At 40.0% G+C, this 12348-nt stretch overlaps 1 protein-coding gene across 2 annotated transcripts in view; it reads left to right on the top strand.

Annotated features, from left to right (window-relative positions):
• The window catches only part of LOC124285573, a 43200-nt gene extending 31171 nt beyond the window's left edge, over nucleotides 1–12029 (top strand). For both annotated transcript variants that reach the window (XM_046721824.1, XM_046721825.1), the window contains 8 exons: nucleotides 2743–2807; nucleotides 3539–3616; nucleotides 4986–5046; nucleotides 5918–6062; nucleotides 7915–8450; nucleotides 9326–9376; nucleotides 10159–10248; nucleotides 10954–12029. In XM_046721824.1, coding sequence (XP_046577780.1) covers nucleotides 2743–2807; nucleotides 3539–3616; nucleotides 4986–5046; nucleotides 5918–6062; nucleotides 7915–8450; nucleotides 9326–9376; nucleotides 10159–10248; nucleotides 10954–11076 — 1149 coding nt within the window. In that variant the 3' untranslated portion in view covers nucleotides 11077–12029. The remainder of the gene's footprint in view (nucleotides 1–2742; nucleotides 2808–3538; nucleotides 3617–4985; nucleotides 5047–5917; nucleotides 6063–7914; nucleotides 8451–9325; nucleotides 9377–10158; nucleotides 10249–10953) is intronic.
• Nucleotides 12030–12348: the final 319 nt, after the last annotated feature.

A 12348-nucleotide genomic window follows, 5' to 3' on the forward strand; every position in this document is an offset into this window, starting at 1 on the left:
ATAAAACCATATCGGAAAAGAAAATATCTAACCTGACTGGTGCAATCTGGGCGATTTATATCAATAAATATGAGATAAACATGTTAAATTTTAAATAAAATTTTGAGCTATTATAATTTCGTTTTATACCTCTTATTTTCCAACACAGTTTGTTTATCTCCGCGTTATTAAGATTTAAAAAACATACATACTGTTTTGGAAAATCGATATCAGAGGTATGTAACGTGATTATATACCTCTGAATGACTTTAATCAAACAATCATGAACCAGTATTAACTAAGTCACGGTAGAATGGTCAATAACATACTAGTATATAACATTGATAAGGATATATATGATGTTTCATTGTTAATTACCGTAACCAATACTTCATACATTCAATATGGTAAATATACTCATGCCAATAATGGTTGTCACCCCTTTAAGTTTTTTAATTGGAGATGGGATGTAGGGCGGGGGTGTGAGGGGTGTGTGGGATTCGGGTTGGGGAGGGCGGTGACAACCATTATTGACATGAGTATACATGAAAAAGGATGATTTCCACAATCAACTTCATAAGATGACCTATTCCCGAAATGAAGTACAAATTAACAGAACCTTCTATGGACAATTTCGGTGCACTTTCTGTTTTCCGATCCCCAATTTCATCTCCATATGTAAAAAATAGGTACAATCTCTCTTTTAAATATGAAAAATCCATTGATATCAGTTTGGGGATTATGATGAGTTCTAGGTATATCTATGCTATTAACTGCTTCCATAGGGTTACCACTAAAAACTGATTTGTTTATAATTTGACAGGGGACCTCCTATTTGAAAAAACAACAACAATTATTTTACTATCTTCAATGATGTCCACGCCCCATTTATAAGACTATGCATACAACGTAACGAGCATCTTTTCAACCCTAACAGCAATATGTATCAGATCGTGAGCGACAACAACAATAGTACTGACATAAATATTCCATCCGTACCTAATACACTAAACGCCAAATGATACGTTACCCTCCTTCCTTAATGACGGAGGTACCTATCTTCAGCTGGCGTTGTGATGCGTGGACGTCCACTTCTTGGTCTGTCTACGGTGACCCCATTCTATCTGAAACCCTGAATACATCTTATAACCGTGATACGGGGGCATCCGAGGGCGTTGGCAACAGCATTGTATGTCGACCCCACCTGCACCATCCCAGTGGCTCGTTCTCTCTCTTCAGCTGTTAATCGTGGCATATTGCTCGTACTTGTGTATCATATCATGTATGCTAGGCTCTCTTCATATCCTATAGAATCTGTCTACATGTGAAATGGATGCAAATACTGTTTGAGTATTGCTGTGTTTTGGCGATTGATATTGCTATGTGTAAACAGAAAATGGAAAAATGTTACTTTGCAAGCAAAAATGTCAACAAAGATTATTGTAGCTGTTCCTAAACACTTTTTAACAATATCAAAAACACGTTTTACTTGTTTTCACTAATGCAAATCAGCAGAAAATGTTTTAGAAGACTGAAATCATAGGAAATCATATGATTACTTTACAATATTACACACTCTACAACAGTTGTTTTTGTTTTAATAGTTGAAAAAATGGTGACTTTAAATGGTTTATCTTTGTCCCAAAGCAGAATTTTATTTCAACCTTTCTTTTGGACATCTAAATCACTGCTATTGGTTTATTTCGGCATGGAGGAAAATAGGACAATTTAACTCTTCTGAGAAAGATGCATTTCACCTAAATATGAATGCATTTGAGAATTATTTTTCGCGATTTACATGAAGCTGTGTTGTTAAACTTTCCTATAACTAATACCAATTCTAACATATCTTTAATAGTTTTTAGGTAATTCAGAAAGGTAGGAGGGTAACGATTCTTTTGGCGTTTAGTGTATACATTCAAAGTTGCATTGGGTATGAACAAGAATATGTGTAACTGAATTGTTAAATAAAGGACAAAGAAAACAGGTTACGACTGATGGAAAAAAATATGAAAAAGCAATAGTAATATACATCTACGATGTTATTAGAAATTGGTTCGTCAGTTTTTCAAGCAGTCTTCCCTGAAACGTTTATTTATTCAAATAACACAATAGGTGATAACTATGAATTACAGCCATACAGTGTCGATGCATATTTATGCTGAAATGTACACCGTGTCATGGCGTTGAGAAGCCTCATTTATATGCCACACTATTGTTTGATTGACATGTTGTCGTTGTCCATTGACTTACCGCTATGATCCACATGGGACCGTGGGTGACTGGGTAATGATCCGTGCTTGTGTGATTGATAGCGGTCTGTGAATAAAGCTACATTTCATGTATATTGCATGTACATTTCACAAGCCGAGGACTCACGGCCGTGCGACACAGCGGCGCGGGGAATACATAGCGCGGTTTATCTCGCTGGTATTTCATAATTTGATATACGCGCATAAAGGTAAATATTTTGCCCAGTCTATGAATGTAATCTAATCTGATCCAGATTCAGCGCCACAACGAAGGAATTAAGTATTAATTATTTTAAGACGTGCATTCCATATGACACACGTACACATCATTCGGACTGTATGACGCGACGGATACCTGGTCAGGTGACTGCTCTGTCCATTCAATGTTGACACATCAGTCAAGCTTATGTTTGCAGTCGTGTGGGTTTAATAATGCATGTGTATGTGAACATGATACTCCCCACTATATATTGATTTTACCCTGAATAGCGCAGTGACATCTTGTTTCCAGGACTACAAGAAGATTTTCGACATGTCAGAGGATTCTAGCAACCCCAAGAACCTCGAAATATGCAAGTAAGTAACGAATTTAAAAGGTGTAACAAAAATTCCCTGCATCTAAGACTAGATTGGTCAAGTAATTTAATGTATTTCATTAATTTCGTAAGAAGCGTTAGTATCACTCGTTTTCTGTCCTGGCACAATGTTATTCTGTACACAGAACAGTGCTGCAAGTAAACGTGCTTTGTTAAAGATTGCTACTGGCTGCAGAGTAGGAGATGTGAGGAGAGACTGAGTTTTGATGTCGCGTCAAAGCGTATTACACAAACGATGTCAAGCCTGTGAATGCACAAGGGTGTCATAGTGCACCAAACCTAGATACGATGCTAACATGGACCTCATGCATCGTGCACTGAATTCCAGTCAGTACTCCTTGTCTTGTCCCCTTGTTGACACGTTCCAGGCAGGGAAACAAAAAGTACCATTTTTACGACATTTGGAATGAGTGTGTCAATAGCCTATCGCGTGGGGGTCGAAATCGGTTCCGAGCGAATGATACTTGTAATGATCGATTAAAAGGAGAATCAAGTTGTCTATCTGATTGACTTGTCTATCTTATTGATAGATTGTGTAAAGTCGTACCAACGTTGTTTCTCGTGATTCCGACTCGATTATTAATAGCGAAACCTGCACACTTGTGGGCAACGTTATATATTGAAAAGATATAACGACATTGTCAATCATACAGATTCAACGTTGTCTTTTCAACATGTCAGATTACAACGTATATTTTTTATTCTTTGTAGGCAACACATTGTGTTCCAACATTTCCCCATGGCTCGGCTTGCAGAGAACCCTGGGATGTGGAGTGCTCTAAGATACAAGTAAGCTCAGTAGGGTTTCTTTCTAATGTTCGACTGTTGTACTTTTCTGAGGAAAGGACGTTCAATACACTTGTTTTTGTGTACACTCCGCTCCTCAATAAATTGTGGTTACATTGGGACGCGCGTCTATTTCACACGAACAATATTGCCGCTTGAATAATATGAGCGCTTATTAGTCTAAACATTCATTGGTTTCGCTCTCCTTGGAACCGAACTCACTTGACTCACTGGTAAAAAAATAGTGACAACACTGCAAAGAGGCCGTATTGATGTGTGATAGAGAATTGTAGTGTACCAACCTGTGAATTATTGATGATACCTGTAACCCTACATATCTGTGTTGACATTTTACGACAACGCCCAAATGGGTCGGCGTATCAGTCATACACCCGGAAGTAGTTTTCTTTCTGGGAATCACATAGACATAAATACGTTTGGGGCTATGATAAAATGATCCCCCACATATCGTCTGAAATCACCGTCAGCGGTTACTAATGACTAAAACATGCTGCCTGATTGAATCTATCACGTCAGTCCTGAAGAAAATAGGGCTGTTTGGATTGGCCAATATTCATATTTTGAACAGTTATGCTACTTTATTATCATTATAATCAATGTGTGCATGCAAATACGGCATAATGACAGCTTTGGTATCACTTTTATTGCCACACAGCGCCAACCTCAGTAGAATGTTGTGAAGAAAAACATTATTTAAATATATCGCCCAAAACAAAACGGATCGGAAGGTTTCATTGTGACACATACATAGATTTATAATATTTCATCGCATAGTAAAATATCACATCATGATATCTGCAGGTATAAAAGTGTAAACAAATGTTTACAAAAATGAATTATGATACCATTTGATACATAAAACAAGAATCTCACAAGGATCACATTGGTTCTGTTTTTCCTTTTTCTCCTCGTGCTGATGCAAATTAATTCTGACTGCCTTATCGATAACGTTTGAAACTCGATTCATATCGGTTCTGGTTTTCGATCGAGTTCGGCAGTAACGACTTTTCTGCGAGTAATGGCGTTATTCAACTCAGTGTATGTCGACACAATCGACTACGAGGGAGTGATGGCGGTAGTCGCCTGTGACTACCCATTTCCTATTCATTCACATTGGTCTTTGTGATCTTGACTCGAAACACAGTGGAGACACGCAAGGGGGTGTTCTACGTCCAGGGCTGTTATAGCAAACTCATCATGTTGTAAATCCTTCCATAAAAGAGGTGGTATTGATCTTAGAACATTAATCAAGTGTTTCAGCCCCGGTGTCAATACTACAGCAGTACATAGAGGGAGTCGATTACCTTGATTGACATACTATTGATCTCACATCAAACCTTGGTGTTGACAGATACGGGAGGTTAATTGCACGAGACAGCAACGACCTCGATTGGATCTACGTCATCAAATCGGTAAGATACATGTATTTGAGAATTTTAATAATAACAATAAGGAGAAGGAGAAGAAGAGGTAGAAGTAGAGATATAAGAAGATGTATATAATAGATCGTTACCAGCCAATACACAGTGGTGCTAATTATTTCGTCATTATCAAATGATTGTGTCGCTGATTTATCATACTGGAACTATGTACGCGTTTACAATTTCCATCTCAAGCTCTCAGTGTTCCCGTGGCCATCATTATCTAGCACACAAGCAGCTTGGCAGCAGCAGAAGAAAAGGTTTGGTAATAGAAGTGCTAACGTTAAGAGTAGCTATGGTAGTTGGCAGGTTATTGACTCCAAATATGGCCTTTGTTGCTAAAAAGATAATGTAATGTAAGAGATAAGCTGTCGTAACGTGGTTATTGTATCAGCTACTGGATGAACATTGTCACCAAAGATTTATTCATGTCAGCTGAAATATGTCCCCATTGAAATGAACCTTATAGTATGTCCATTCGGGGCAAACTGACACCAATTCTAACACGTGTACATGAGCATTAATAAAGCACCAGTCATTTTGTCTGTGGTAGGTTGTAATATATGCTTTGAAAACTGATTTCCGCGAATTACAATAATAACTGGAGCACATTTTACTCTTAATAAAATAGAAACATAGCAGAAATTGAAATATTATCATCATATTCAAAATGTACTTTCTGTCTGAAAGGAATTAACAAAAACGTGAATGTCAACAATGCCGGAAATTACGGTGAACATGATTATGACACTAATATGATTGTCACACAGTTCTAAAATAATAATTGATGTGATTGCATGAACCAGCAGTGGGGCGATGTGCCTGACTTGATCTTGATTCACCCCTTCTTGTGACGCTGCAGGGAGAGGCAAGAGTGTTGAAGTATCTCCAGCCTGACAACATCGACCTGAAGGCCAGGAGGAGGAAGGTGGCATCCGCCCTGGCAGCACAGTCACCATTCCACAAGAAGAAGCAGATACTCAACTTCATAGAAGATCGTGACTATAGTGAGGCTCGTTCACAATATTTTGATCGATTGTTTGCTTGTTGCTTTATTCCACACTCAGCAATGTTCGAGCTATATGGCGGCGGGCTGTAAATGCTCGAGTCTGAACCAGACAATCCAATGATCATTATTAGGATCATCGATTTACACAACTGGGATATGATGACGCGTGTCAACCAAGTTAGCGAGTCTGACCAACCGATCCCGTTAGTTGCCTCTTACGACAAACATACGATAAGACAAATTCTAACCCGGATCTTAACAGGTGTATGAAAACAGACCGATTAAGAATGAACGCCAGCGACAAAATGACAAACTTCAGGACTAGTCACCTGAAAACAATTAATGTATACTGAACACCACCCAACACCCCCGACCCCCCAAAAAAGAAACTTGACACTTGGAGAAATGAATTATGTTAAAAATGGTTAGCACAAGGTGGTTAATATGCGCGAATAATGGCCAGGTCTAATCTGACGTATCCGCTCATTTATAGCCGAATGTGGAACAGAAGTTATCATAGAGAGTACACGAACCCATGTCACCTGAAGGACCATTCGACAACGATTTATCTCACCGGACACTCAAATGTACTGCAGGTATGCCTTGTGCATGTGAGCTTAAGAATCCTTAAGAATACTTCATATAATCATGTATCAACTTCCCTCATATTTCCCAAATTGCCCTTCGATGTATTTCAGTTGGACAATAAATGGCGTCTTACATCATTAAATAGCGATGTGAAATTGCGGTGGGTATGTTTCAAATAGTATGTCAACATTCTGGCAGTCGTTGTGTTGAACACAAGAAACGTACGTGTTAGCTGATACAATACATAACAGAAGTGGTCGGATCAATCCGAATCACATTCCCGTGTAAGATACGTTACACGACGCTCGACATCATTGCAGATAGAGAGCCATATTTACATATTTCTGGTTCTTGTCCCACATTTGCCAACGTTTTATTGTGGTCATGTTTTTCACGTTTTGTTTCTATAATTTCTTCCGTAACATTGCACACAGCAATATTCCAGTTACACTCAAACGCCACTGTGTCGAATGTATGGTTATCTCGAAGTAAACGCTTGTTCCCTCCGCATGCTTTCTTTACTCATGATTTTTCGGTTGTATCGAACCTTACACAATTCGAAGGATTTTACATAAGCACCTTCATTTTCGACACAGCCATGTGGCTGGGAAGTAAAGGGGGAAACCAGCATATTAAATAACGCGCACTCCGTCTGGACAAAATGACACACGGTCAGCCAACAAACTTGACTACCTTAACCTTTTAATCGCCTTTTGGAGGATTTGATGTATCCTAGTGGTTAAAGCGTTCGCTCGCACGCAGAAGACCCTGGTTCGATTCCCCACATGGGTGCAATATGTGAAGCCCATTTCTGGTGTCGCCACCGTAATATTGCTGGAATATTGCTAAAAGCGGCGTAAAACTAAACTCACTCACTCAATCGCCTTGTACGACAGCGTCCTTTATACGGTCATTTTAGACACTATCCTAAGAGTGGTAATTCAGGGGTAGATGTCAACGTCACTATTACACTGGTTTTCAGTCTTACATTTAGCTTAAGTGTCTTGATTAAAAGAAATGCAAGATCAATGGATTTGCTGATGTACTTTATAGGTGTTCCCTTTCTTGGTTGCTTTAATACATCTTTCAAACTCGATATCTCTAATCCAGAGGCAACAACCATTATTTTCAAGCAATACTTATCAAAACCTTTACACTTTTCCCTCTATGACCACTTTGGCTTGGGGGTATACCACTGGTGGAGATCGTTCCTTCATCCAATAATATAATTAGCTCACATGGATATTTTGTTTCTGTTTCAGTTAAGTCATCGTACAGACCCTCCTCGTACCACCCAGGTCGCCGGGACGGGGCAATGTCCGCACCCCCGACAGGGCGGCGTTCAGGTGGAGGTACCTACCGCGACTTTCTCAGTCTGCCAGCCACGCCCCCTTGCAGAGAAACAGACGATAACACCCTAGTCAACAATTACACGCAGCCTGTTGCCAGTGGACCAGAAAACAAAGAGAAACTACCTCAGATCGTTGTTGGTGGAGGCAACGACAGTGACGAGGGTGACAGTAAAGATCAAGATCAAGATCATTTAGAAGATGGGGTCGAGGTCATTGACCTTAGGGACAAGGTCAGGCAAGAAAGAACAGCGATGAGCAATGGAACAACTAAAGGGCAAGATTCCAGGAGACAGTCCAGAATGTCCCTGGGCATGGGACGTAAATTAAGCACATGCCGCTCACAAGCAAGTGGTCGGAGTTCTTCTAAGTCCGGCCCAATAACGATAGGAAAGACAACTCTGCCAGCCTTCGTCCAAGTGGAGACTCTGCATCCAGGACAAGTGTTTGTACGTGTAGTATGTTAAGGCCAATGATTCTGATTTGTGCTGGATGTTGTTTAACGCCAGCAATATGACGCCGGTCTGTAAATAATTGAAGTTGGTCCAAGCAATCCAGTGATCATTGGCATGAGTATCGTTCTACGCAATTGGGATACGATGACATGTGTTAACCAGGTCACCACTGCTATGTCATCGTATCCCAATTGCATAGAACGATGCCCATGCTGTTGACCACTGGATTGTTAATGAAAACCACTTCACCAAAGTACGTTATTATTATGTATTCATAGAAACGGTCCCCTCAGTACGATGCAGGCGTGCGCGTGTGCGTGTGCGTGTGCGTGTGCGTGTGCAAGTGTATTGGGGCATGTTTACAAGAATATGTATTGTTATTTATTTCAGTCATGTCTTGTATTTCATCATACTGTCTTGTTTTGCGAGCAAACAGTTTTGCCTCGGATTTGAAAAAAATAGTCGATGATCATATTCTCAGCTGGTCATAATGTTTCGTGAAATTAATACCTGCTACTCACATTTTTTAAGAGAAAAGGATGGTCTAGCTGGTTAACCGAAGACAATATTTACCTCTAACAAACATCAGTCCACGTTCTCCCGAATTTGATCGGTGACGATTTTGCATATTACTTATATAATATTATCTCCATTTGAACTCCATTATGTTATTTAGCAATTCTGATGATACTGCATTTTAGATCTAGTACCGCGCCGCCATATAGCTGGAATATTTCTGAGTGCGGCGTAAAAGTAAACACACCCACTCATTCACTCATTCACCCATCTCGTACTGACGTACACTAATATACTTATACTTATGCACATGTGTGTGATGCGGAAATGAATGGCTTTGTTCATGTTTCCAGGGTTTGCGGGCATGTCTGGATGCAGAGGAGAGAGGACCCGCAGTCAGTTTAGTGAGTTACATACAGTTGCTCATATTTACAAAACGTCAATACATTTTTTTCATAACATGTATTTTAAGCTTCACCAATAATGTGACTAAGAGATTGCAAGACGTATGGTTAAGGAACCATTGTTTAAAACATCAAATACCAGAATAGTCTATACGCACTCGTATACAATGAGATCATTGTATTCGAGAAGAAAATGAAGTGAATAAACTTTGAATGAATTGTATGTATTGAAATAGTATCACCCTTGGAAAGTCAGTGTTATCAATCATGTCTACTTATAGTTATGAGAGAGACCACCCGAATGTGATGCAGTCGTAACACTTTCACCTGTGAAGATCTGGGTTAGATCTTCATCACCCGAGCATATCATAAGAGGCGACTAACGGGATCGGGTAGTCAGGGTGGTGACGTGGTTGTCACACACCATCGTATCCCAGTTGCACAGACCGATGCTCCTGCTGTTGGATTGGCTGGTCTAGACACGATTATTCACGACAGTATATAGCTGTAATATTGTGAGTGAGGCGTTATACAACAAACGGACAAACGTACACACGTTTACTTGAGCATGAACATATATACACATTGTATGTTGCTGGCAAATGTCAAGACCTACTTCAGGAAAAGCTTGGATTCGAAACTACGACGATCGGATACTGGCAAGTCTAAAGGACCCGACAAGAAAGGAGCCGAGCATAACATGTCATTTACCATTCAGTAAATCTTCCTTACGAAATTGATCAATGAATTTATTTGCTTTGATGTATTTTGTATTGTTTCAGGTAAGCGGGGAGTGTGAAATTCTACAGCTTAATAAAAAGTTCTTCATGAAGCATTGCGATGATGCGATCTACGGATTGATCCGATTGAAGGTAAAACCTTACACTTAAAGAAGAGCATTGTACAAATACTGAGAAATAGGAGCGTCCAGATTTAAAAAATACCCAAAACAAAACGATAAGTCTTCTGAGACGTTTTAAGTTTAACTGAAGATACATTTTCTAAGCTATATCAGGCCCACCGTAACCGGTAGTACTACACCTTGCGTACGAAGCTTATTTGTGTTGGAAATGAAAGGCGGAGTGGTCCCAGTGATGTCATTAGGATTTACGATCAAAATGTATTTATTTAACTCTATATGAACAGATAGATATATTTTTGGTTAACATTTTAAAGTGACAAATTTGACTTTCGTTCACAAAAGGATCTAATTAGGGAGTTGTCTATTTATGTTGTTTCCAACACACCATCAGTTTACATGAACATTGAGTGCACTTTTGTCCTGTTGTATTCTTTGCTCTGAGAACAGCTTTATAACAAAACACAACCCACACATTACAAATGGTTATCATGTTGTGACGTCATTCAATGTGGATGACGCCATATTATGTTGTCCCCGACGGTGATGCAAGACATCATATGGCTTCAATTGACCAGTCGACATAACTAATAGAAAATAAAACATTTTGAGTGTTCGAAAATATTGTGTTCAGTTGACGTGTTTCGAGCACTTTGTTACAAAGAGGATAAAACCAGAAATAGGTGTTACAGTTAATTCATTGTGTTAAATTATATAGGCAAAACCTTTCCCGTCCGAAGAGGAGCTCGTGGACCGGTTGGACGCTAACCTCCAATGGGAGGAATACAAACACCGGACCTTGGAGGAGTTCTTAAAGGAGTGCCGGAGGCTGGACAGATAAACAAAGCTGGGTTGCTATGGAAACGGTGTGGTATGAGGTACAGCTGCCAATAAAGGAGCACTGTGATATGTATATTCTTATTCTTGAATACATCAAGTGAGCTGATGAGCTGGAGCTACCAGGAAGTGAAGACTGTGATGTATTGTGATTCGTGGAGTACATCCACGGTGATGATGGTGAAACAATGTACTGTGTGCAATGCTTTCTTGCCAGGTTTATTCTTATGTTGTGAGGTTCCTTTATGAAGCACAAGGGGCGTTTGACTTGTGTGGTAATGAATGTGTGTGGAGATTAGATCTCAAACATATCATGACAATATAGCTGAGCTACATCAACAATGTAAATATAGTGTATATATCTATACGTGTCCCACGTAGCCTGAATGGGCTGGCGTGGAGTTACTGGATGTCTTATCAACATGACTGTGACAGTAGAGTTATGCTTGATAAAGAAATGTAATCGCTCCGTCCACTGCAGGATTGATGTGTCATCCTGCAGTGCACTTCATCGCTTGTTTCGTGAGACAACAATTAAGTCAGTGAGTATCGCTGTATTTGGGTACCAACCAGCCGTACCACGGCGACGTATCAACAAAACATGTTACATATTGTAACCCTTAGTAGGAGTAGTGAGCGAGTTTATAGAGTTTTTTAACGCATCGGAGGGGTAACCAAGTATTTAAAGCGTTCGCCCGTGTCCACAAAAATCTCGGGTTCGATACCCTACACACATACCGTGCGTGAAGCCCATTTCTGTGTACCCCACCGCGATATACCTGAAATATTGCTAAGCGGCGTAAAACCTCACTCGCTCACTCACTCACACTCACCATCGCAACTTCTGGGAGCTATACATTGTGACCATGTCAGGATTTGAACTCTGGTCCAAGGGTTTCAAGAAGACTACAGAAGGTTATACGGTAAATGTGCATAAAGCATGCATATTTCAAACGATTTGTTTGTTTGTTGTTGTTTAATGGGACACTCATTGGATGTCCTGCTATATGACGATACCCTGTAAATAATCGTGTCTGGATTCCGCAGTCCAGTGGTTAATATAATGAACCTCGATCAGCGAGATTGGGATACGTAGACATGTATCAACCAAGTCAGCAATCCTGCCTAACCGATCCGTCAGTCGCCTCTTCGTGTTTGCAATCTGTGTAAGTTGCGTAACCGAGGTGCCCCAATAGTGTCAACGGTTCAAGTGGTGACATCTAGGACCCGAATCACACGGACATTCTTCCAGTAAGGAGGCGGTGGGGTAGCCTAG

Source organism: Haliotis rubra, unplaced genomic scaffold, assembly GCF_003918875.1.
Source record: "Haliotis rubra isolate DU_JTF1 unplaced genomic scaffold, ASM391887v1 Scf362, whole genome shotgun sequence".
Taxonomy (NCBI): domain Eukaryota; kingdom Metazoa; phylum Mollusca; class Gastropoda; order Lepetellida; family Haliotidae; genus Haliotis; species Haliotis rubra.